Source organism: Prosopis cineraria, unplaced genomic scaffold, assembly GCF_029017545.1.
Source record: "Prosopis cineraria cultivar Desert tree isolate PC_DT_omini unplaced genomic scaffold, ASM2901754v1 PC8, whole genome shotgun sequence".
Classification (NCBI taxonomy): domain Eukaryota; kingdom Viridiplantae; phylum Streptophyta; class Magnoliopsida; order Fabales; family Fabaceae; genus Prosopis; species Prosopis cineraria.
In genome coordinates, this window is record NW_026555339.1 from 5,260,146 (window position 1) to 5,287,033 (window position 26,888).

The 26,888-nt window shown below is 33.5% G+C and overlaps 2 protein-coding genes and 1 long non-coding RNA gene across 7 annotated transcripts; all 3 read left to right on the plus strand.

Annotated features, from left to right (window-relative positions):
• The first annotated feature begins 983 nt into the window (after nt 1-983).
• On the plus strand, nt 984-5,247 carry LOC129318605 (uncharacterized). Of its 5 annotated transcripts, none has more exons than XM_054963455.1 (7): nt 984-1,243; nt 1,622-1,732; nt 1,877-1,945; nt 2,059-2,396; nt 3,484-3,579; nt 4,396-4,455; nt 4,666-5,247. In XM_054963455.1, the coding sequence occupies exons 2-7, from the start codon at nt 1,729-1,731 to the stop codon at nt 4,855-4,857; spliced, it is 759 nt and encodes a 252-aa protein (XP_054819430.1). In that variant the 5' UTR covers nt 984-1,243; nt 1,622-1,728; the 3' UTR covers nt 4,858-5,247. The 5 variants fall into 5 exon arrangements, with proteins under 5 accessions (XP_054819430.1, XP_054819431.1, XP_054819432.1 ...); XM_054963456.1 differs by having other exon boundaries at nt 1,625-1,732; XM_054963457.1 differs by lacking the exon at nt 1,877-1,945.
• Nucleotides 5,248-6,929: 1,682 nt separating this feature from the next.
• LOC129317826 (uncharacterized) lies at nt 6,930-7,669 on the plus strand. Its single transcript, XR_008595062.1, has 2 exons — nt 6,930-7,003; nt 7,458-7,669. It is a non-coding gene; the product is annotated as an uncharacterized LOC129317826 (long non-coding RNA).
• A 12,708-nt stretch (nt 7,670-20,377) lies between these two features.
• Nucleotides 20,378-23,311, plus strand: LOC129317925 (putative serine/threonine-protein kinase-like protein CCR3). The gene has a single exon (XM_054962349.1). It carries the CDS (start codon nt 20,589-20,591, stop codon nt 23,079-23,081), a length of 2,493 nt encoding a protein of 830 aa, XP_054818324.1. The 5' UTR covers nt 20,378-20,588; the 3' UTR covers nt 23,082-23,311.
• Nucleotides 23,312-26,888: the final 3,577 nt, after the last annotated feature.

Here is a 26,888-nt window from a genome sequence, read left to right on the forward strand (position 1 = left end):
GAGTTTAGTGTAAACTTTTCAAGAGACTAGAGAGGTTATTAACACATAAACCAACTTCAAGGAATTATGCATAATCTAGCCACCAAAATAAAAACTAATATCGCAATACATGATAGATTAAGGAAAACTCATTTTATTTTTGGAAGATGCCACTCACTGCTAATTTCATATAGTGAAATTCTTGTATGCACCTGAAAAGATGTATTATTTGTGGTATATTCAATTACAATACTCTAAGTCACTTAATTTTAATCCTATATCTAGTAGTTATTTTAATCAAATTTATAAAAATATCGAGAATTATGCTTCAAAAATAAATAAAATATAATCAAGCAACTGTTTTGATTACGATTAAAATGGACAATTTCAGACATTCTAATTAAAAAGATAACAAATAATGTGGCGCTCTCAATGCATTCAAGAATTTATCTTTTATATAGCTGGAATAATGCTTGCTATTTAGCTTGGCATCATTAGATTAGCCTATTTAGTAAATTGGTAAGACCCAAACTAATTTAGAATTATTTAGAAGCTTTATATATATATATATATATATAGGATTGTTTATAATTTTTTAAAATATATCTTTACATTACACCATATTTTAATATTATTTAATTCAATTCAAGCTATATTTTTAAATTGCACTCAGTCTATTTTTAAATTAAAAAATAAACTATAACATATTTCATTGTTTTTTATTATAAACAAAACAAAAAATTCTAAAAAAATATTAATTATATTTTTTTCAAACAACATAAAAATTATATTTTTTCTAAAAATCCTTCATAAATGAATAATATTATTAAATTAAAAACAAGTAAATATTAATTACTGGAATATTTTAGTGTGTGTGTGTATTATTTTAAGACATAAAGTTACTAGAATTAGTTAATTTTCTTAACCTATAGCATGTGAATGTGTTCAAATTCTCTTTATATTTGAAACTAAATGAGTAAGTTGTAAAATGACTTCGACGCGGTTAGGTTTTTACTTTTGGTTTTGGCATTATCCTCTTTGATCTTCGCCCTCCTCCTCTCCTCGGCTTTTCCTTGCATTGCATTCTGAGACTCGAACAAGAACCTGAACCTTCAGATCTCCTGCCGTCCTAAGTGCTCGGTGATCGAATCTCACCATCTCCTCCGTGCTAGCACTCGGCACCGTGACTAGCTCTTCCTCTCAAGCTCTCATCGAGCCCTCGGAACTTTGCTGCTGTTCTCTCCATTGTGTCTCCTATCTTGAGGTGCTCCTCTGTCCTGTTACTGTTTTTCAAGATGAAAATTGTGTTTAATTTGGTGCCTTTCGCACTGGGCCTATATCGGCTTAAGCATAGTGTTTCATTTTTTTAGCCAGCGTGGCTTTGAGTTGAGCATAGTGTCTTACCTCATTGGTACATGTCGTATTAGATTAGGTTCATCTCAAACCCTTTAAGTAGTTCTGTGCAGGAATTCTCAGTTTAATAGTTAATTTTTGTTAAACATTTTACCTCACAGGCCCAATCTATGGGAAACTCTGAATCTTTTATCTCTTTGTAAAATTTTTGTTACTCGTTGGGTTTCATGCTGGTGCCGAATTCATCGTTAGAGCTCGTAAACTAACAGCTCCAAATGCTTGATTGCAGCAGAAAGAAATGGCGATTTTTAGAGTTGCAGCTAGATCGTTAAATGGCTGTTTGTCGCGCCAATTACATCAGACTAATTTTCCAGATGTCTCTCAATATGGTCAAATATGGGTACTTAAAATTACTTCACATCTTTTGCTTTCTGCGGTTCTTTGTCTGTCAGCTTTTGTTCATTATCCTTCTGATTTTCTTCGATTATGTCAATGATTTACCCAAAAAAAAAAGGTTTTCACTACAATAAATGAATCTGTTTAGATTTGGAATCCCCCCTTATTTTGACTCCTGATAGTCTGATCAGAAGCAAGCTTTCCTCTACTTCAACAAGTAATCAAGATCACATTCCTTAACTTTCCTGGAACTAGGATTTTTCAATGCTTGTTTTTTCTTTCTTTCTAATACTTGTTCATCAATCCTTTCGAACTTGTTGAATGTTTCAGCAGGAAATGGACCTAATGACCAGCAGACTAATAATTCTGCTGAGTCTGCTGAGGAATTTGGGCGTCGGATATTTGGCAATAATCCTAGCAGCAATTCCAAAGTTGATGCTCTTTTCCAAAAGCTTGATGATCTGGGTGGGGGTCGTAGCAAGTCAAGTTCTAGAACTGAGATGTTGAATGATCTGGGTGAAGGTTTTGACACATTAACTGATGGAATGGATGGAAAACTGGAGAAGGCAGCCAAATACTTTGAATATGATTCTGAGGAAATAGATGAAGATGGTTATTCTTTTCGATATGATATGAGTTTTGGGCGAGCTTCAACATATAATATTAAGGTATGTATTGCTGCCTTAATTTACATTGATTCAAGATTTCAATGTCTTTTTGTGCCTTTGTATTTGTTATGTGCATTATATAGTTTATTTTTGGCCTGACTTGATATGTATAATTCACCATATGTCCAAGTGGGAACTTATTGTTTATATTTTGCCCAGCCTACTTTCCCTTATGTCTAACATAATGTAAATTTCTCTTGGAATTTATTTTTGACATGGTGATATATCAAAAATAATGGAAAATTTTGATTTTTTTTTTCTGAAAAAATTTTATATGCTGGATCATTAAAGAGAAAAGGAATCATTTAGAAAAATAACTTGTTTTTACTTTAATTTTTTTTCTTGAAAAGCTATGTAATCTTTATAGAGAATGATTTTATGTTTTTTAAGGGCATAGTTTAGAAAATTGGATCAAACTAGTTGGTTGGACCAACGAACTGGTGAATTGAATCATGGATTTGGTACAGTTGTGAGTTGACCCTGAAAATATGTTAGAAAAAACATATCAGACCGGTAAAAATTGTAACAATTGGTTGGTTTTGCACTGAATCATTTATAAATTCCTCACTCTCTTTCTTCTCATCCGAATCTTAATTTTGGATTTTTCTAATAGAGATCTACGATGTTTAATGAACTCTAGTAAATCAATTTCACATACATTTGATCTCACATGTTAAATACTTAAAGTCTTTAACTAGTTTTTTATATTTTGAAATGTTATTTTACAATATATGTAATAAATTTATATTTATACTTTTGATATACTACTGTGCATTCTGTTTTGTTTGTTTTGGAGTTGCTAAAACTTGTCTTTGTTTATTATAATATTAAAAATTGTTTTAAAATACATCAAATGGGTTGTGTAATATCTTCTACACAATGGGAATAGGAAAGCTTTTGCTAAATCGTAGAAATCACTGAAAACTTATCTATATGCATGAGAAAACACATTATTTAAAGCTAGCAATGATCAGGCATGAGACTGTGGCAGATGGCTAACAATTTCCATTTTTTAAATAAATCTTCTTCTATTGTTTTATTTTAAGATATAAGTTTTCTGATCTTTGCATTTCATTTCTTCATGCAGGATCTTGATCTTACAAAACCAGCTGCAACAAAAATTGCCAATGACGATGAGTTTGCAGTAACCACTGAAGAAGTTCTCAGAAAAGCAGATTTCAGGGTCAGCGCTTATGAGTTCATTTGTAGTAGTCTGCTATTTAATCTCTATAATAACTAGCCTGTGTATATTACAGTATTTCATATTAGTTATGAGCATAGCTACTGGATATGTCTACACTGCAACAAAATGGTGACTTCCTTGTTGCATGCATTAAGGGAACTGAACTTTCTCCCTCCCCTCCTTCAGTAAAGTAAATAATATCGATAAGTTACTTGTAAAATAATGATATGGCTGCTTAGGGATTTTTACCAAAATTTATTTGATAGGGAATAAGGCATCAGCGAATAATAAAGGAAGTGAAGACATCCTATATATTTTTATTATTTTTAAAATGTTGTAAGGTGTTCCACTCCATCAGCTTTGAGACAAGAAGATGCCAACTCAACCTTTTCCATAGACCTTTGATTTAGATAGATTGTACACTGACTTAATCATGATGCAGAATTGTCCTTTCTGTTACTTTGGTTCGTTAAATTCACTCTAATAAATGTGCTTTGTATTGTAATTCCTTAGTGAGTCGTCCACGTATTCTTTTTTTCAAGTCATCATTCGCTTATAAGGAAATTCTGTTAGTGTCTTATGTAAGGGCAGATAGAGGTGACTGGTGAGGTAAACTTCTGGAATGTTATTGAGACATTTTTGGACCCTGTCATCCAAACTTCTTTCAATTTAGGTTTTGACTGTTCTGGTCAAGGTTGATTTACACCTGTTTCAGTCTCAAGTGAAGCTGTGATTTGCATTTGTTTTCTATCATGAACAAAATTGTCCTGCTTAAGCTATTTCTGGGTTGGTGCTTACTGTCAATGTTTTGTGCAGAACGTAAGATTCCTTGCAAACTTCATAACACCAGCTGGAATCATTATCAAGAGGAGCCAGGTAAAATTTAGAGCACTGCTTGGCAGGAGGCTGTCTGTGGTTGTAGGGATCGGATTTTTAAATCATTGATCAGCATCATTCTCATCAAACCCTTCTTCTCCTGTCCTTTGCCCATCCTACCGATCAGTGTCTAAGCAGAAAATCAATGTGATGAACTTATGCTAAAGGTTGAGATCACGCTGACTGCTTTTTTTCTTTTAAATTGAGCAGACTGGCATAAGTGCGAAGGCTCAAAGGAAGATCGCCAGGGAGATTAAAACTGCACGAGCTTTTGGGTTGATGCCCTTCACAACAATGGGGACGAAGGCATTTATTTTTGGTAAAACTATGGAGGATCTCGATGATGATTACGTGTCTCGGAGTTATGATACCTACATGGGCGTTAATATGGAAGATCCTTGAGTCAGAGATATGGTTATAATGTGAGGTTAAAGTAACCTCCGTTGCTCGACATGACTTTCTAGGGAAAAATATCCTGCCCCTTCCCTCTTCCTCAACCCAAGAGACAGCTTTTTTCAGGGAATTTTGATAAACGGGCACAAGCTGCTTGTGTATTTATTTGTATTGTTTATTAAAGCCAGCCGTTGACTTTGTTTGAGAATTTGTCATGGTTCAGCTTCTATGTAAATTCAGGTCGGGTCACAATGTGAATGCAGGCTTTTGGCATGTCATCGCCTGTGATCAATCTAGAAGCAGGCTGTCCGTCTTTCAGTGAATATAGTTTATGATATCTTTTTCAGGCTGTTATTTATTTAGTCTGCATATCTTTAGTAGATTAAGGAACTTCTTTCATTTTCTGTTGTGTTATTTGTTCTTCTGATATTGATTAGCTCGAGTCTGTCTTTGATGTCCGCCCAACGCATCAGCAGATTTCACAACCATGCTTTGTTCTTGACTAAGGTGCAAATGCTGGGTCTAATTTTTTGCTAAATAATCTTGCATGTCTTGGTTTGATCATCACAGTTGCATGCTCCATGGTGACCGAAATTTTTGGGAGGCATTTTTTTGGATGGAAAAAAATAGAATGAGATAGTTAAAAGTTTTGTATTTACTGTTTGAGATAATTTTTTAAAAGGAAGAAAAATAGTTTGAAATAGCTCGCTGTTCTGAAATTGACATAATGTTTTGATGTACATAATTTTATTACAGAATTATCTCATTCTTTTCACTTCCTCTTGCTCTTTCACTTTATCTCATTCTAAAATTGAAAAAAAAGCAAGATTATAACTAATTTTTAAATATGTTAATTTTATAATAATTCTTAATAATGATTAAATAAAATAATTCATTCTTCCCATAAAATTTCCAAAATATGGAATGTGCTTTTTCATCTTGTTCTGTCTCATCTCACTCCATTCCATTTTACAAATGATATACAAATTTTTTGGGGTGTTGGGGATATTTAAATGGAGTTGTTGTAACATCTCAATTTAAATTTTAATAGTTAATTTGGGTTAATAGAAATTTTGAAAAATATTTAGAGGTAAATAAATTAGTAGAAAATGATTATTAAATCTAACTTAGGATATAATTCTAAAAAAAATAATAAATAAAAAAAATAATAAAAAAAAATATTATTAAATTATTATTATTATTATAAAAAAACAAAGAAAAGGTGTAAAACAAGAAAGAGAAAAACAAGGAAACTTTCGGCCGCCGCGCATGAACAGTAAAATAAAATAATAAAAAAAAAGAAGGAAAGAAGAGAGAGAAAAGAATAAAAAAATGTGTGGGACCCACTAAATTTTTATAAAACTCACCCGTTTCCTTTCATTTCTTCAATTCTTTTCCTGCGCGCGAGTTGAGGCGGAGAGAAGCGAGTTGCCGGTGCGAAATATCTAAATTTTTAAGGTAAGAGTTTTTAATAGGATATTTAGGGTGTGATTTTAAGCTTTTAAGACTAAGTAAGTGTTCTAAAAATTTTTCTTAGTCATCCTTCTTCTTTAGTTTCTGAGTTTGTAGTGGTAGAAAATTTAAGATCTGGAAGAGGGATGAATTTATGTTGAATAAATATAGTTTTTGAGGTTGTCAGTAGTATAATAAATGTTCTAGAGTATAAATTTGTTGATGATCTTTGAATCTGTGGCTTATGGATCAAATTCTAAACTAGATCTGAAAATATATGTTGATTTATTGAGGTTTAGAGGATTATTTGGGATGAGAAATGAATTATTATGGTTATAGGATTATGATTCTAAGCTAAAGACTTAATTTTTAATTTTTGAGTATTTTAGGTACGAATTTATAAAATAAAAAGAAAATTTTGATAATAGAAATTAGTTTAAAATTTGATTTTTAGATTATCAATGTTTATTGATAATTAAAAGAGGAGTTAAAAATTTTACTTAATAGTATTAACTATAGATTTGTATTAAGATTGAAATTAGGAATTATATTATATTTTTAATTCTATTATTAGAATTATTTTATTAGTTTCAAAAATTGAAACTAATATTTATAAATAATATGTTATTTGTAGATTGTATTACTGGTGAAGATTGTGGTGAGAGAGAAATTTTAAGGAATAATTTATTGAAAAAGCCACAAGGTAACCATGCTTTTAATTTATGATTAGTGTTACTTCATGTTAATTGGGTGATTATTGAGAAAATTATGAATTTTTTTTTATTGTATATTGTGCAATATTATTATTATGAATTTGTTTGACTATTGTGAGAGGTGTTGGGAGACTTGCTATTGTTGTTGTATTTATGTGCCACGTGGTATGCCCCTATTGGAGCTCAATAGGTGGTTTGTAAGGGCTCGGGCTAATCTACCTTTGGCCGGGTAATTTAGCACCGAGTGAGGGCTACGGCTCGAGGTTAATGGAGGGATATAAGGATGGTTGTTTGTGTGTATTGTAATATTTTATATATTTGTTGGAATTATATTATTTTTAATTCTCACTTAGTAAGCACACATTAACTGTTTGTATACACTATCATAAATTGGCTTTGGTTATTGGGACTTTTGAGTCTCATTATGTGGTTAACAATTTTCAGGAGAAGAGCCACGAGTGACACGTGGAGGAGTCCCAGAGGCTTAGTGGTATAGATCCACTGTCTCTTTTGGGTATTTAATTTATGATTTATAATGTGTTATATTGCCAATATTAGGGCTTTTTGTTTATTGTCAATTATATGAATATATAAATGTAATCATGCCTTTCAAACTATTTCTATTTTTAGTACAATTTGGATGACTGTAATTTTAATATTTGGTTTACTTTGGATTGGTTAAAATGGCATGATTATAAGGCCAAATAACTGGTTGTGTTGAAAATTTATTAAATTGCTTATTTTACTTGTTGGGAGTATAAGGATGGACAAATGTGATTTAGTTTACTTGTTGGGAGTATAAGGATGGACAAATGTGATTTAGCCTAATGGCATGTGGGAGGTAAAAATTTATCTGAAATGTTATAGTGTGTGAGTTGAAGCCAATTATAAAATATTTTATATTGAAATTATTGATATAAAAATGTGTTGGGTGGCTGTAACCCAACTATGGTTGAGTTAAATTATTAAAAAAAAAAATTTTGGTGTGTTACAAATTTTGGTATCAGAGCTACATGTTTCAAATTCTTATAAATTATGAAATTACTATACATTAACCTAGTTTATTGGCAATATACATTATTAAATCATAATGCTTCTCCATTATTTTTCTTGTCTTGAGATTAGTGTTAACTTAATTATGTGACTTCCATCCTTTAGGAGGGGAGAGATGGTGTCTAAAATTAGGAGAGGTGGCGAAATTGCCGGTGATTCTATAGAGCTAATAGGAAATGACATACCTTCACTGCCACAACCGGAGCCCATACAGCAACAAATGGGGCAGGGCGAGCCTATACAGTCATAACTAAGGCAGGATGAGCCAACTATGAGGCAAATGATGGATTTACTATATAATCTTAGTGACCGCATGAAGAGACAAGAAGAAGAGTTGGCCGCTTTAAGACAATATAAGGAGAATTCCAACCGAGAGGGAAATGGCCAACAAGAAGGAAGCCATACCAAGGTATTAAATGCGAGCCAATCTGCTGATGAAGGCTCACCTCCCTATTCTCACCATGAGACTAGTCCGAAGAATGTGAGTCTTCACTCTGAGCAACAGACATCCACGATCACAAAGATCTAGAATACTTTTCGTAAGTTTAATCCTCCTACTTTCGATGGAAATCTTAAGCCAGCGGTGGTTGAAGAATGGATAGATCAATTGGAGAGTATTTTTCGTATGGTTGTGTGCACTTCTAATCAAAAGGTGCAGCTGGCAATATTCCTACTACAGAAGAGTGCTAAGAAATGGTGGGAAACATCAGGACCGAAGGATGATTCCTCTCTTACTTGGGAAGATTTTAAAGCCATATTGTTCGAGAATTATTTTCCTACTGCACTGAGAGCAGAAAAGGAGGCTGAGTTTCATGCATTTCGTCAGGGTGATCTAGATGAGGATGAATTTATTGAACAATTCTCAGAATTATCTAAATACTCCACTTACCTCCAAAAACATGAAGATACGGAGTGGATGGCTGAACGATTGCTAGAGAAGGCGAGGCCTGATTTAAGGGAACAGTTAGCCCCTTTTGAGATCAAGACATTCAGTGAGATGTGCAATAAGCTTCGAATAGTTTCTCGGAGGAAGAGAGAAGCTAGATTAGAAGCTGATAGAGAGAGGAGGAAAGAACCTCATGGGAAACCCCCTATCCACACCAGACCCATTGGTGGAGTAGAGAAGAGGAGCAGTCAAATCTTTGGAGGCTTTAGAAATCAGAAGAAGAAGGGCTACTACCATAAGGGCCAAAGCTACAGAGGGAATCAGAGTGGGAGTCAGGGGTCCTATAGGAGCCCAGCTACCTTTAATCCTACTTCCGGTGCTGCTAGTAATCAAGCATGCAGTAAGTGTGGGAAGTTTCATTCTGGTGATTGTTGGGTTTGTTACATCTGTCAGAAGCCTGGTCATATTGCTCGATTCTGCTATTAGAACCAAAATAGGGGTAATGATCAGAGACCTACAGTACCAGCACGAATGTATGCCCTCTCTGGGCCAGAGGCTGCTAACAACCCTAATGCTATCAGAGGTATAATCCGAATCCTTGATAATGATGTTTGTGTTTTGTTTGATTCGGGTGCTACACACTCTTTTGTGTCTGATGAATGTGTGAAAAGATGTAAATTGCCTGTGTGTACCTTACCTTTTGATGTGAAGATTTCTACTCCTGCTGGTTTGACTGTAAGGACTGCTAAGGCATGTCTAAATGTAGAGGTTGAGTATGAGGGTCGAAAGACCACCATAGACCTCATTTGTTTGTCTTGTCTGGGATTGATGTTATCGTGGGGATGGATTGGTTGTCTGCAAATGGAGCTGTACTTGATTGTCAGAAAAAGAGTGTGTCACTTTCAACTGGTGTGTCTAAGCTCAAGTAGAACAGTGTATAAGAAAGGGCTGTCAAGCTTTTATGATTTTCTTCTCAATCAAGGCAGAGATTGAAGAAGGTGTAGATCAGATTCCAGTAGTGAGAGAATTCCCTGACGTCTTTCCTACTGAAGTGATCGGTTTGCCTCCAGAACGAGAGGTTGAGTTCTCGATTGAACTCGTACCTGGTACGGGGCCTATTTCTAAGGCACCCTATAGGATGTCTCCATCGAAGTTAGCTGAGTTGAAGAGACAAATTGAAGAGTTGTTAGAGAAGGGGTTTATCAGACCGAGTGTATCACCATGGGGGTCACCGGTATGTTTGTGAAAAAGAAAGATGGAAGCCTTAGATTGTGTATTGATTATAGACAATTGAATAAGGTAACCATCAAGAACAAGTACCCCTTACCTCGAATTGATGATTTGTTAGGTTGTTTTCTAAGATTGATCTAAGATCAGGGTATCATCAATTGAGGTTAGAGCAGGAAGATATCCCTAAAACTGCTTTTTAGACTAGATATGGGCACTATGAGTTCCTAGTGATGCCGTTTGGGTTAACAAATGCCCCAGCTGTCTTCATATGGATTATATGAATCGAATCTTCGGCTTTATCTCGATGAATTTGTTGTAGTCTTTATTGATGACATACTTATTTATTCTCGAAGATGAGGTGACCATGCTAGACATCTTAAAAATTGTTTGGAGATATTAAGAGAGCACAAGCTCTATGCCAAGTTGAGCAAATGTGATTTTTGGCTTAAAGAAGTTAAATTCTTAGGCCATGTTGTTTCAGAAGAAGGGGTAGTAGCGGTGGACCCTAGTAAGATAGATGCAGTGATGAAATGGGAGCAACCTCAAAGTGTGACAGAGATTAGGAGTTTCTTGGGTCTTGCAGGTTACTATCGTCGTTTCATAGGGTTTTTCACAAATTGCAATGCCCTTGACTAAGTTGACCAGGAAAGATGCTCCATTTATTTGGACGAACGGTGTGAAGTTGCATTTCCAGGAGCTGAAAAAGAGGTTGACCACCACACCGGTGCTCACCTTACCTGTTCCAACTGCTCCTTGTACCTTGTATACTGATGCTTCTAAGAAAGGTTTAGGTTGTGTATGATGCAGGAGGATCGAGTAGGGCTTATGCCTCTCGACATTGTTGAGCCCTCATGAGGAAAATTACCCTACTCAGACTTGGAGCTTGCTGCTGTGTAGTATTGCCTTGAAGATTTGGAGGCACTATCTTTATGGTTCTTCTTTTGAAGTCTTCAGTGATCATAAAAGTTTTTAAAATATTTGTTTGATCAAAAGGAGCTCAACATGAGACAGCGCAAATGGATTGAGTTTTTGAAGGATTATGACTTTGAGTTGAAGTATCATCCAGGGAAAGCTAACGTAGTCGCCGATGCTCTAAGCAGGAAGCTTGTACATACTGCTCACATGATGGTCAGAGAACATGAATTATGGAGTTAGTTAGTAGTTTTTCCGCAGTAAATGTAGAAGTAGTCGAAAATCGTTTGGCTGCTCTACATATTACTGAATTTGAGAATAATTTTTGGGAAGAAGAAATCAATTTCGCAAGCAAGAAGGACGATTATTTGAATAAGATTAGGGTAGAGATGGGGCTGGAAAGCTGAACATTTTGATGTGACGATGATGATGTCGTAAGATATAAAGGTAGAGTGTGTGTGCCTAATGATACTCGATTGAAAAATATCTTACTTGAGGAGGCTCATCAGAGTAAATATACCATTCACCCAGGAGCAACTAAGATGTATCATGACTTAGACGTGGTTGGTGGTGGCCAAGGATGAAGAGAGATGTAACTGAAACATGTAACTCATTGTTTGACTTGTCAGAAAGTCAAAATTGAGCATCAGAAACCAGCCGGGATGCTACAGTCTCTTGATATTCCAGAGTGGAAATGGGACAGCATTTTCTATGGACTTCATTACAGGATTGCCTAGAACATCTTCTGGTCATGACACTATATGGGTAATCGTAGATCGACTCACCAAATCAGCTCATTTTCTGGCTACTAATATCAAGTATTCTCTTGAAAAATTAACTGAAATCTACATAAGAGAAGTGGTGAGATTGCATGGAGTGCCGACAAATATTGTATCTGATCGTGATCCGAGGTTCACATCAAACTTTTGGAAGTCATTACAGGAATCCATGGGTACTCGTCTGAGTTTTAGCACCGCTTACCACCCCCAGACCGATGGGCAAACGGAACGAACCATACAAACTCTTGAAGACATGTTAAGAGCGTGTGCCATTGAGCTTAGAGGTAATTGGGATAGTCACTTGCCATTAGCTGAATTTGCCTACAATAATAGTTTTCATTCTAGCATTCAGATGGCACCTTATGAGGCATTGTATGGAAGAAAATGTAGATCGCCACTGTGTTGGACAGAATTAAGTGAGAGAACTGTTTTGGGGCCAGACATTGTTGATGAGACTATCCAAAAATTGCTTTAATCAAGCAAAAATACTCACAGCTCAAAGTAGACAAAAGAGTTATGCGGATAAGAGGAGAAGATCGCTTGAGTTTGAAGTAGGTGACCATGTATTTTTGAAAATCTCTCCGGTAACTGGTGTTGGAAGAGCTATTAAGGCTAAGAAATTGACACCAAGGTTTATGGGGCCTTTTGAGATCTTAAAACGAGTTGGACCAGTAGCGTACCAAGTAGCATTACCACCCCAAATTGCTGGTATACACAATGTATTCCATGTGTCACAACTGAAAAAGTATCAACCAGATCCTTTCCATATAATTGAACCCGAGGAAATTGAACTCAGGGAGAATTTGACATTCAGAGCTGAACCAGAAAGGATTGTGGATTATAAGGACAAGCAATTAAGAAATAAGACCATTAGATTGGTTAAAGTCATCTGGAAGAGCACAACTCTAGGTGATGCTACGTGGGAGACCGAGGACAGTATGCGACGTATTATCCTCATCTTTTTGATTAAGTAAGTAGTTAATAGTTACTAACTTCAAATTTTGAGGACAAAATTTTTAAAAGGAGGGGAGAATTGTAACATCTCAATTTAAATTTTAATAGTTAATTTGGGTTAATAGAAATTTTAAAAAATATTTAGAGGTAAATAAATTAGTAGAAAATGATTATTAAATCTAACTTAGGATATAATTCTAAAAAAAATAATAAATAAAAAAAAATAATAATAAAAAATATTATTAAATTATTATTATTATAATAAAAAAAAACAAAAGAAAAGGTGTAAAACAAGAAAGGAGAAAAACAAGGAAACTTTCGGCCGCCGCGCATGAATAGTAAAAATAAAATAATAAAAAAAGAAGGAAAGAAGAGAGAGAAAAGAATAAAAAAAATGTGTGGGACCCACTAAATTTTCATAAAAACTCACCCGTTTCCTTTCATTTCTTCAATTCTTTTCCTGCGCGCGAGCTGAGGCGGGAGAGAAGCGAGTTGCCGGTGCGAAATATCTAAATTTTTAAGGTAAGAGTTTTTAATAGGATATTTAGGGTGTGATTTTAAGCTTTTTAAGACTAAGTAAGTGTTCTAAAAATTTTTCTTAGTCATCCTTCTTCTTTAGTTTCTGAGTTTGTAGTGGTAGAAAATTTAAGATCTGGAAGAGGGATGAATTTATGTTGAATAAATATAGTTTTTGAGGTTGTCAGTAGTATAATAAATGTTCTACAGTATAAATTTGTTGATGATCTTTGAATCTGTGGCTTATGGATCAAATTCTAAACTAGATCTGAAAATATATGTTGATTTATTGAGGTTTAGAGGATTATTTGGGATGAGAAATGAATTATTATGGTTATAGGATTATGATTCTAAGCTAGAGACTTAATTTTTAATTTTTGGGTATTTTAGGTACGAATTTATAAAATAAAAAGAAAATTTTGATAATAGAAATTAGTTTAAAATTTGATTTTTAGATTATCAATGTTTATTGATAATTAAAAGAGGAGTTAAAAATTTTACTTAATAGTATTAACTATAGATTTGTATTAAGATTGAAATTAGGAATTATATTATATTTTTAATTCTATTATTAGAATTATTTTATTAGTTTCAAAAATTGAAACTAATATTTATAAATAATATGTTATTTGTAGATTGTATTACTGGTGAAGATTGTGGTGAGAGAGAAATTTTAAGGAATAATTTATTGAAAAAGCCACAAGGTAACCATGCTTTTAATTTATGATTAGTGTTACTTCATGTTAATTGGGTGATTATTGAGAAAATTATGAATTTTTTTTATTGTATATTGTGCAATATTATTATTATGAATTTGTTTGACTATTATGGGAGGTGTTGGGAGACTTGCTATTGTTGTTGTATTTATGTGCCACGTGGTATGCCCCTATTGGAGCTCAATAGGTGGTTTGTAAGGGCTCGGGCTAATCTACCTTTGGCCGGGTAATTTAGCACCGAGTGAGGGCTACGGCTCGAGGTTAATGGAGGGATATAAGGATGGTTGTTTGTGTGTATTGTAATATTTCATATATTTGTTGGAATTATATTATTTTTAATTCTCACTTAGTAAGCACACAATTAACTGTTTGTATACACTATCATAAATTGGCTTTGGTTACTGGGACTTTTGAGTCTCATTATGTGGTTAACAATTTTCAGGAGAAGAGCCACGAGTGACACGTGGAGGAGTCCCAGAGGCTTAGTGGTATAGATCCACTGTCTCTTTTGGGTATTTAATTTATGATTTATAATATGTTATATTGCCAATATTAGGGCTTTTTGTTTATTGTCAATTATATGAATATATAAATGTAATCATGCCTTTCAAACTATTTCTATTTTTAGTACAATTTGGATGACTGTAATTTTAATATTTGGTTTACTTTGGATTGGTTAAAATGGCATGATTATAAGGCTAAATAACTGGTTTGTGTTGAAAATTTATTAAATTGCTTATTTTACTTGTTGGGAGTATAAGGATGGACAAATGTGATTTAGTTTACTTGTTGGGAATATAAGGATGGACAAATGTGATTTAGCCTAATGGCATGTGGGAGGTAAAAATTTATCTGAAATGTTATAGTGTGTGAGTTGAAGCCAATTATAAAATATTTTATATTGAAATTATTGATATAAAAATGTGTTGGGTGGCTGTAACCCAACTACGGTTGAGTTAAATTATTTTAAAAAAAAATTTTGGTGTATTGCAGCTGTCGTTTGCAGAACCCGCAGAGCCGTTGCCGCCACTGCGCCGTGGCTGGATCTGATGCTGAAGCACGTGAACGTGATGGTGATTTTGGCGATGAATTCTGAGTTCTTTTGATTAAGCTTTGGCGTTTTAATGTAACCTAATTTACCCCCTAACGTCTACTGAGTTAGGACTGAGTTCTTAGATTTTCAAATTATGACAACTCGCTGTGCTAGTAAATATAATTTTACGAAACGAATTATCTGACTTAATAGTATAGGGATTTGATTAAAAATCAAATTATAGGACTGATTTATTATTTTTTATTTATTACAATTCGCATATCTAGTTATTCATTCTTTTTACAAGTTGTTACAAAACTTTCTACAAGTTCAATAAAATAAAATTACCATTTTAAAAAACAGTGAACTCTATGTGTGATCCTTTGCCTGAACTTATGAGACGACAAGGAGTGATAATGTATTGATATTTGACAATAGTTTATACCAAGATTCACTGGATCTACATCACCGTCTCTTGAAGCTAGTCACGACTTCTTTTTTTTTTTTTGACAACAATAAAATAGAATCCTGTTTTCTTGGTAATGAATATGCACAAGTTATTAATATTGACATATACTCCCTGCACCCCATTTTGTAACATTTTTTTGGGGAGTGATTTGATGTTTTAAAAAATAATTATTTATTAATTAACATTATCCTAAGATTACCCCCCATATTTTACTGTGTCTATAAATTTGTTAAGGTAAATGTCTCTTGAAGCTAGTCATGATGCTTTTTTTTAAAAAATAATAAAGTAGAATCATCTCAAGTTTTTTTTTTTGGTAGTGAATCTGCACAAGTTATTCCTATATCAAATACGATAATATATATAGTACTTAACTAATTTTGAATATAATAAATTAATAATATGGGAGATACAAAATCTAATTCTTGGTTAATGGTAATAATTACTCAGGAGAGAATCAGATGACCCTTTATGGCCAAAATTGATCCTTCTCTTATGCCACGTTTGGTATGAAAAAATAATTTTAATAGAAGTAAAAATAAAAATTGAAATAAAAGTAAAGGTTAAAATAAAAGTAGAAATGAAATTTAAAGTATGGTTGGTACGTAAATTTTTAAAAAAATAAAATTCAAGCACCTAGTACGGTAGTACCAGCAACCTTCCACGTCTAATTAACCACATCCATTCCAAAAAATAATCTATTAATAGCTCAACAATAATTGAAAATTATCTCTAGAAATTATTGAAGCACCAAGTGAAAGCATAATTTGAGGCAAATCAAGCGTTAGTCAACTTGTGAGTTGAAATAAGACTACTTTCATTCTTGAGGCAAATTAATATCGAAGCAAATCAAGCTATGGCTGGAGACGAACAGCAGAGAAGCAACCCATCGGAACCCAAATCAAATCGCGCCTGAAGGAAGACAACTTTGACAGCCTGGACATTGTCGATGACTATAGGGAGTCGTGACGCTAGGGATTTGCTGGCGCTTGAAGCAGGCGTTGGAGATTCAGAAGGTCGATCAGCCGCATCTTTGATGGCGGAGGTGTTGGTATAGCCTCCGTCTTGGTCTGTCATCGGCAACTTTGATGGTAGAGGCGCTCGGGATTTGAAGGAGCTTGAAGCACGATCACTTCTGGGTTGGAGTGAGGGGAGAAACTTGAAGGGCAGAGATGACAGAGGATGAAGGAAGTGAAGGAGGAACTCAATTCCATGTGTATGGGAGAGGAACCGAATTTCATTTACTATGGAAGTGACTTCCTCAGAGAAACGAGTTCCCGTGCACCAAACATTATATTTTTAAATTTTCACTTTCACTTCGTCACTCCCGATTCCATTCTACCAAACGAGCTTAATACTTTACTTTTTTCAATTTTCTCACCCCTTTGAAAGATACTAATTCTGCATAATCAAGTAATCAACAGCCCATTAATGGAATTGAACAATTAAAATTTTAAAGAAATTAGTATTCCGCTGACTTCATGACAACTCATCCCGAGTTTTGTTTTCTTTTGGGTGCCAATTGATACTCTGCTAAACTGAATTATTTTATTGGTCAGCCAAATTGCCATAGTGTAGGCGCTAAAAGTCAGATCTTTCAGGTTTTTTTTTTTTTAAAAAAATTATTACAACTTAGTATACAAAGAAGGGCTCACATGCCACAAAAGAGTAAATATGCATGTCAGATTGTCAGCATTAAATAAATTAGATTTTCTATTATTTGGCAAAAGAAGTTTAGCGTGTTTTTGTTAATAGTTTTTTAGTTTGTACGTTTTAACTATGAAATTTTGAGAGAAATAACAGTTGAAAATAAAAAGGGATTATTATGCAATTTGTACTATAAACTATAGATCTAAGAAAAATTTAAACCTTAAATTCATATTTAATATATTTTGAATTTGAATATTAAACAATTAAATATGAGACAATTTCACCCCACAATTAATAAGGAATTAATATTCGTTTGTGTCATGCATGGTGAGGCTCTCTCTCTGTGCTTAGCTTACACATGCTTCTGACTCTCTCTGTCTCTTCCCATATCTCGCTACTCTCTCGCTGCTCTTTCCTTGTTCTCATCACTTCGAGCTAATTCGTTTGGGAGTGGAAGAAGAGGGTGTCTCATAATGTTTGTATCACTCACTTCCCTGCCAAAATTTGTTCCAACCTTATCCATACCAAGTGCTTCCATCTTCCCCTTTTGCGTTTGACTTTGTGTCTATTTCATTTCTCCCACTTGGAAACCAAGCCCTGTAGTAGGTCTTGTTTCATCTCTCTGTGCATGTGTGTTTGGGGGGGGGGGGGGGGATGGCGTATCCACCTCTTTGTTTTGATTGTGCTTATAGAATCGATACAGAGTATAGGCAAGTATATAGTTGCTATTAGAACTTAAAAAAAAAATAGATGAGGCCGACCTTTAAAGATATGAGCTTTTAAGTTTGATTTTTTATTTTTTATTTTTTTTAAAACTCAACTTTTATTTAAAGGATTCAGGATCGAGTTTGTAAGTTCTGTTTTAAAAAAATAAAAAAATTAAAATAAAATTAAGCACTATAAATTAATTGTAATATTTTAAAATTTTAAAAAAATAAAAATACTCATAATCTTTTAAAAATTAAACAACACACATTTAGAAGTTTAGTAAGAAAATTTAAATCTTAGTTTAAAAAAGTTTATTTTTTATAGCTACACAAACATAATAATTATGAAAAAATAAAAAATATTAAAGATTTTATACTGTACACTAATATTTATTAAATTATATTAAATCAATTTTAGAATAAATTAAAATTAATAATAATATAATGTGTCTAGAATTAAGGTTTCAGGCGAGCAGGTTTTTTTTGGTTTTAAACACGTGTTCCACAAAAAAAATTAATAATAATATAATAGGAGTTGAAGAGTTGTCTGAGCCCAAATTTTTTTTACAAGAGTTATCAAGCCATGCTCTCAAGTTTAATTATTTTAAAAAAATTAATTTTTAAAATCCAACCCTTTATTTAAATAAAATTTTTAAGCCTAATTCTTCAAGCTCCATCTTCATTTTCAACTTTAATTACTATTCATATAATGCAAGTGTTAGGAATGAGAAATTCCTTTACAACAGGCTCCGGTACGCATTCCTATCAATTTCGACGTTGGTCTTGGTGGCAGATACGGCAAAGGAAAAAAAAGGTGGTGGAATATGGTGCTAGTTACGATGCTGGAGGGAAGTAATGATGCTTTATGGAAGCGAAAGCAAAGCAGTAAGCATTAGAGGCTATTGTATGTGCTAGGGGAGAGCATAGTGCCGAGTATGGAGACCAAGGTAGAGCAAGAAGTAAGGGAGAGTAAAATCAAATCAAAATTAAAAATTAAATTAAAATTTGATTTGATTTTTTTATTTTAAATATTTTGGTTGATCGATTCGATTCGATTAATAAAATTTAAAATTGAATAGACCGAACCGACCGAATTACATATAATTTATTAATTTATAAATTATATTTAATTCATAAATTATTTTATTTTTATTTTTTATTTTAATAAAGAATAAAAAATAATAACATCACTTGAAACCCCATTTCAATCAGTCATTTTTATTAGTAGGTGTTGTGACTGGATTATGGGGTTATTATTTGATCATCGGTGTTTATTTGTGGTTGTTTATTTGATTATCCATGCCTTTATAATATTTGGACTTTATGTCATATGAGTGTAATTAGAATTGGCTTATATTAAAAAAATGAATAGAAAAAAAGGCCCAATTTTATAGTGTTGTTTGTTTTAATATTTAAAAAATGAGCCCAATTTTAATAGCTAAATATGAAATAGAAAAATTGAATTAACCGACCAAATCGAATTATCAAATTTCGGTTTGGTTGACTTATTCGGTTCAATTCGATTTTTATTTTTAGTATTATTCGATCGATCGGTTTTGCATATTTTGAGACCGAACCCACCGATGCCCACCCCTAACAAAAAGTGGTGGAGGCTACAGTGCTTGGTGGGGAACACGATGTGGGTTGCGGAGGTGGCACAGACGAATTTGGATGCTGGTGTAAGATGGAAGGAGAGAGAGGGAGAGTGACAAAAACTTAGATGGGCCTCATTGTAAGCTAAAGAAATGGACATTAATTTTTATGCGAGGGGGTGAAATTACCGTTAACATAAAATGAATTGTAATCAAGAATTTAAAATTTAACATAAACAAATTTATTAATTCATCATTTATCAAATTGCAGTGATATAATACTCATCATGTTCCTACTTCCTAGATCTAAACATATAATAAAATAGTGTGTAGTTGATATTCCAAGACTTACATAAGAGACTAAAACCTTTAATAAGATCATTTAAGAAAACTAATCTTAAAATTCACAAAAATTGTGTATTGATTGATTAATCTTAAAATCATGATCATTCAAAAATCTTTAAACGGTAATATTTTCAAATGCTTACGTCTTTTATTGGCATTATTTTATTACTCTTTTGGTCCCAAACTTTAGTTTTACGGGTGATTCTTTCAGGTTTTACGTATATGAAAACAAAACCTAACATTCGTCAATCAGCAAGTTATTATTATTATTTTTTAAAAAAAGGCTGTCTTTGAATTTGTCTAAAAGAAAACCCGTAAATGTGGTCTTCAAATGACCTCAATGGTCTAACGATTAGCATGATAATAGGAATCAGTATTATCAAGTATCTATTGCTCTCGCCTACTTTGTTTCTAGTTTCTCTTAGATTGTAGCCACAGTGATATCTCAGAGAACAAAATCGCGTTGATGGTGATATCTCAATTTCATTCATTCTCTTCAATGTCTTCACGTCCACCTTTTGCGAGATTAACAAGGCACCTTGTTCACGGGACCACGCGCTTTAGCCTTCGCCACCGCCTCCTTCGTTTTCCTCATAACTACAAATTTTCATTCTTTTTTCTTTTTACTGTTCCCATCTTGCTCTCGCTCTATGCTTCGCCTCCTTCCTCAACCTTCAACCTCTCTCTCTCTCTCTGTCTCTCTCTCAATGAAGAACAAGAAGCGTGCAACTCACCAATGACAAAGCTACCCTCGTCTCTTGTTCCTATACCCTTCATCTTGGTCTCCATCATCATCTTCTTCCTTTCTCTGCTCTCTCCAACCGCCGTCACTAGCCTCGGCTCTGCCTCCACCGCTGCCGTAGTCTACGGAACTGGCACCTTCTGCGGCATTGTTGCTGGCGAACCCACTCAGAGAATCCTATGCTATCAAAATGATCAGACTCTCCCAGTCCTTCCCAATTTCTCCTTCCAAGCCGTCTCCGGTGGCCGGAGCTTCTTCTGCGGTCTCCTCTCCGGTGGGCTCACCCTCCTTTGTTGGGACACTGCAGATTCATACATTCCCTTTCAGCCGAGACGCTTATATTACAGCGCCACCGTCTCATTGACTGATCTAACAGTTGGAGATACTCAGGTTTGTGCCAGGGAGTTGAACACTGGGACAGTGAGATGCTGGAGAGGAAAAGACGGAAATGGACATGAGTTTCCTTCTCCTAATGAGGACCTTAATTTTCGTGGGGTTACGTCTGGATGTGGGTTTACTTGCGGGATTCTGAAGGGAAACAACAGTGTTCATTGTTGGGGTCAGAGAGAGAGTATTAGAAATGAGATCCAGAGACAGTTTAGGAATCTCTCGATGTCAAGCCTAGTTGCAGGAGAATCCCATGTTTGTGGTTTGACCACCGATGGAGTTTTGGTCTGTAAAGGAAGCTATAACACTGGTCAATTGAACGTTCCTTTCAGTTCACCTTCAGAATTCTCGAGTCTTGCCTTAGGAGGGAACTTCACTTGTGCTATCAGAAGCAGGAATGGTCTTGTTATGTGCTGGGGAGGAATCAACAGGTCTGAGATCGAGAGTGACATGATCCAAAATGTTTCTTTCGAGTCAATTATTGCTGGTTTGGATTATGTTTGTGGGTTAATGACAGGGAATTTGTCTGTGATCTGCTGGGGACCGGGTTGGTCTAGAAGAAGGCTTAATAACTCTCACAGAGCAGATCTTCTTCTTCCTCTGGGAATGATAATCCCAGGTCCATGCGTTAAGGATTCTTGTAGCTCTTGTGGTACATATCCTAACTCCGAGGTTCTCTGTTATGGTTCTGGAAGAATATGTTATTCCTGCCAAACAGAGAATCCAATCGCAGTGCCATTACCAATCCCGCCCCAACCATCGCCATCTTCACCAAATTCCTCAGCCCCACCTGCTGGAATAAGAAACACAAGAGAAAGGTTAATATTTTTGGTTCTTGGATCAGCCGGTGCTTTTGTGGGTCTCTGCTCAGTCCTTTTCTGCTTGTGGTTTGGAACATGTCGTTTATTATTGCAGAGAAAGTCTGAACATTTAGCTCCAGCCACAACCACCGAAGAAGCCGATGTAGATATTACTTTTCCCGCTGGTTCAACCACAGACACAACCATAAGATCATTCTCCAGCAAACGACAGAATTCACGGACATTAAGGAGCTACAGAAGAAGTGGGTCATCCTCCATTGTAGACAAGATGGAGACCTTCACGTTATCAGAGCTCGCAGCAACCACAAACAACTTCTCCGTGGACAACAAAATAGGCTCCGGAAGCTTCGGCGTTGTGTACAGAGGCAAGCTAGAAGATGGACGGGAAGTAGCCATCAAGCGAGGAGAAACCTGCAGGAGAAAGAAGAAATTCCAAGAAAAAGAAAGCGCATTCGATTCTGAAGTGGCTTTATTATCTAGGCTTCATCACAAACACCTGGTGGGCCTCATTGGTTTCTGCGAGGAAAACGACGAGAGACTCTTGGTCTACGAATACATGACCAACGGATCACTCCACGATCACTTACACAACAAGCACAACACTGAAAGAGCCAGCAGTGTCATAAATTCATGGCAAATGAGGATCAAAATTGCACTAGACGCTGCCAGAGGGATCGAATATCTTCACAACTACGCAGTGCCCTCGATAATTCACAGGGACATCAAGTCATCAAACATACTGTTAGACTCAAATTGGAACGCCAGAGTCTCCGATTTCGGATTATCATTGATGGGCGAGCAAGAACATAAATCGACAAAAGCTGTAGGAACAGTAGGGTACATAGATCCAGAGTACTACGTGATGAACGTTTTGACTACAAAAAGTGATGTTTATGGATTAGGGGTGGTTATGTTGGAGCTTTTGACGGGTAAAAGAGCAGTGTTCAGAGACGAAGATGGAGGGTCAAGTCCTGTCGGTGTGGTGGAGTACGCAGGACCGAGGATCGGAGGAGGAGAGTTATGGAGCGTGCTGGATTACAGAGTCGGAGAACCGGAGGTGAACGAAGTAGAAGGTTTGGAGATAATGGCGTATAGTGCGATGCACTGTGTGAATTTGGAGGCGAAGGAGAGACCGAGTGTGAGTGATGTAGTGGCGAACCTGGAGAGAGCTTTGGCTGTCGTTCAAGGAAGCCCTGGTAGTGGCTCCATTACAGCATTCTCTTCCTCTGCTCCATTCGATGAACGCAAGACAACAACATGGCGGGACGATGAAATCTGAAGTGTCCGTGTGTTTTATTTCATGGTTGGTTCGTCACCGTTTTGGAGTGAAGTAATTAATGCATTTATGACAACATTCTTTCATTTTTCCCACTAAGTTTGGGTTCATTTTTTCCCCCATAATCTGCTTTCTTTCACCAGTTTTTTCTTGGGTTATCAGTTTGTGTAATTATTTGCTTGAATCCGAAATGTAAATAATTTGAGGGGATAAATAAGAAAAAATTTAAAAATTTTACGCACTAATGTATCAGCCCTGAATTCAAACCTAGGATTTCTTAAAAAAAAAAATAAAAGAAGAAAATGATATTGCTGCTAGGATAACTAACTATTAACAAATAAGAACAATTTCAGTATAGAGTTTATCCATATCAAGGTAAAATTAGAGGATAATTTTTATATATAACTCTGTACGAGCTTGAATTTAAGTTGAATATACATATTGAATGAAAATTTAGAAAAGTTGACATTATTTCTTTTCTTGACAAAAATTTGAACTCAGACTAATTTAAAAGTTGTCGAGTCCCTTTTATTTGACTAGATCATAATTAAGTTTATGAACTGTAAACATATGCTTGATTGAATTTTGTGAAACCGTAATCATACTTAAATTAATTATTATCATTGAAAAAAACTTAAGCTAAAATTTTGATAGTATAAATTTTGCAATATAAATTTGTTATATTGCAAAATTATTTAAAATAATATTTATATTCTTAAAATTATTAAAAATATATAAATTTATACTTTTAATTTTCTTTATAATTAATAATTATAATAAATTATTGTATAAAAATTCAAATGATAATAATTAGACACAGGGTAAAATTAGAAAAAAGAATTAATTATTTTAACTTAATCTTCTATTAGAAACTAGAAAAAATATTTCAAATTTTGTTTTATATTAAAGGAAAATTAAAACGAAGGACATGGAGAAAATAATATTTATCAGAATGGATTGTAAAAATAGTTATTATTTAAATGGATCAAATATCAAAATATAAATTTAAAAATATTATATTGCCTCTAAATATATTTCCTACATTTTTTCCTAACTACATTTCACACATTGTATTTCATAGTTCTTGAAAAAAAAAAACACTTTATTTGAGAGAAAGTTGCAAAATAACATATTTGAATAAAAAACATAACAGATTCAGACTCAACCTGTCATTTTAATTAAGGCCAAAATTAAAATAAATAAATAATGGTAATGATGGATCAACAGCACATTGAGGCACGTTAAATCAATGCCATTTTCAACGGAAGTTATCTGGCTTACATGGCTGCCCAAAACACGTGGTGCTGTGTTCTGTCCGCATATAAAAATGCATACTGGCAAAGATTTTTTTTTTTTGTATATATTATTTTGTTATTTTTTTAGCTAAGGCGATTTATACATGTTTTTTTTTAATAAAATCCAAAACTGTCATTTAAAGTTGATCTTAACTTGATATGTGTGTGTGTGAGATAAATTCTTACATGTCTTGTTAGATGATTGTGAATGTAATTTTATTTTGTTATTGATGATGATGGAAAGAAAAAAAAAACAACAAAAGAAATTTAAAAAATAAAGTTATTAAAAATAAGAACACATAAGATTTTATTTAATTCAATTAATATTAGTATGACATATTTTTATTTGACAGATCTTGGATGACATAATACATTTAGTCTATGCAAAAATTTCTTTATACATATGTACACCTACAAACGTATGTATATAAGTTTACATAGAAGGTTGAAACTTGAAAAGCAATTTGTATAATAATGATTTATTAAAAAAAATAAATGACTTGATATTAATCGAAGGATGGATAGGATTAATAAAATTACTTGTAAAACACTCTTAAGAAACTGATGAAATTGGAATTGAAATCTGTGACATTTGTTTGTTTTCACCAATAAACTAACTAACCTGTGACTAATTTTTATTAATTTCCATTTAATTATGATGTGGAACACTGGCAAGCCAACCTGTTTGAATTAAGCACTGCCCGTGACTGGTCGGCTTGGGCCCATGTTTATTAGCAATAATCATCTGCGTGTCAATGAACATAGAAAAAGACATATTTGACGATTGTCTCTAAGAGTTTTGACACTTTCTGAGTTTAGCGATTAGAAATTTTTAGAGATTATATGTAAAAAAAAAAAAACTAATAGACATTAATAATACGACTGATTTCTTATACTCAATCCAATTCAACACACTTGTTTGTTTCCATTAAAATATAAAATAGTTGTAAAAGAATTTAAGTCATCTTCAACGATTTAGGTCATTTAATGGAAAATAAATACAATATATTATTATACGAAAATGACTTAATGCTCTTTCTGGTTACCTTTTTTTAAAAAATAAAGGTTCTGTCTAGATAAGACATGCAAATAGGAGTATTGTTCTCTGGCCAAAAAAAAAAAAAGGAGAATTGTTAACCACCACTCTGGATATTAGTGAGAGGCAAATTTATTGAGAATTAAATTTAATTATACTTATGTGTAAATTAATGTACATAAAAAATTCTACTTATCAAAAGGAGAAGAGTGGGTAATAATTATGGCCACGGCAGAAACGGACAGGAACTTGCCTTCAATGAAAGCAGCTGTGTCTCATCAATTGTTGGCTATCAATTTTGTTACTCATTCCGTTGTGACATATTAGTATTAAAATAATCTTGTAGTTAATTAAAGCCTCAAGTTTCTACCAAATAAAACTTTTTAACGAATGCCAATCAACTAACAACTTCTATTCTATTTTTATTTCCCCAGATATATAAGTTACTTTTTTTTATAAAAAATATTATTTCATGTCACGATCAGGTTTGAGAAGGTGATACTAATATTATAATTATAATGTACTATTTTTTATTAATTTATAAAATTAGTTTCAATATTTTATCATAACTAAATTTATTAGCTATGTTTAAAAATTTAAAAAGTTTCCTACTTTGTTTATAATAAATACATCTTTAAAAATATTCATACTTTTCTACCTTAACATTGAATAGGGATAAAATGAAAAAATTGTGATAAATACACGGTGCAGACGTGCAGTGCCTCATTAAAAGGGCCACAAAACCCTTCCTCCAACTGCATTCATTACAAATAGGATTGTAAGGACCATAACACACAGGAAGAATTGTTTTTCATCATAATTTTAAGGCATGCACCCTTTAGTTTTAGGAAAAATTACAGATTGATTCGGTTGAGTAAACTTATTTATAAATAAGTTTTATAAAATTCAGAGACTACAACTAAATTCCTTAAAATTTGAGTATAATTTAAAATTAGTATAAAAAGACAATAATGCTTAAGCATATATACTTTACATCAGTTAAATAAGTTAGAATTATTTTATTAGTAATTTATAATTATAACTTCAATTTTTTATAACTATAATTTCATATATTCAATAATTAAACTGATCAGTTTAATTATTGAACATGTGGTTTTACAGTTGTAAAAAATTAAAGTTATAATTATATATTACTGATGAAGTAATTGCAAACAATTAATATTAAACTTTATTAGTAACACATGATTATTTAACTATTGGATATGTAAAGTCAAAATTAAAATTATAGCTATAGATTACTTATAAAATAGTTATAAATTAGTTATTTTATTGATATTAATATATATTATATGGGGGTATTATTATCTCTGTAGTGTAGTTTTCATATTTTACGAGATTTATTTATGAATAAGTTTGTTTCACATAACTTATACGTAAATTTTTCATAGTTTTATTTATAAGGCAACAAGAGAATAATTTTTTTTAACTATATTTATAAATTACATCATTAATTTTTTA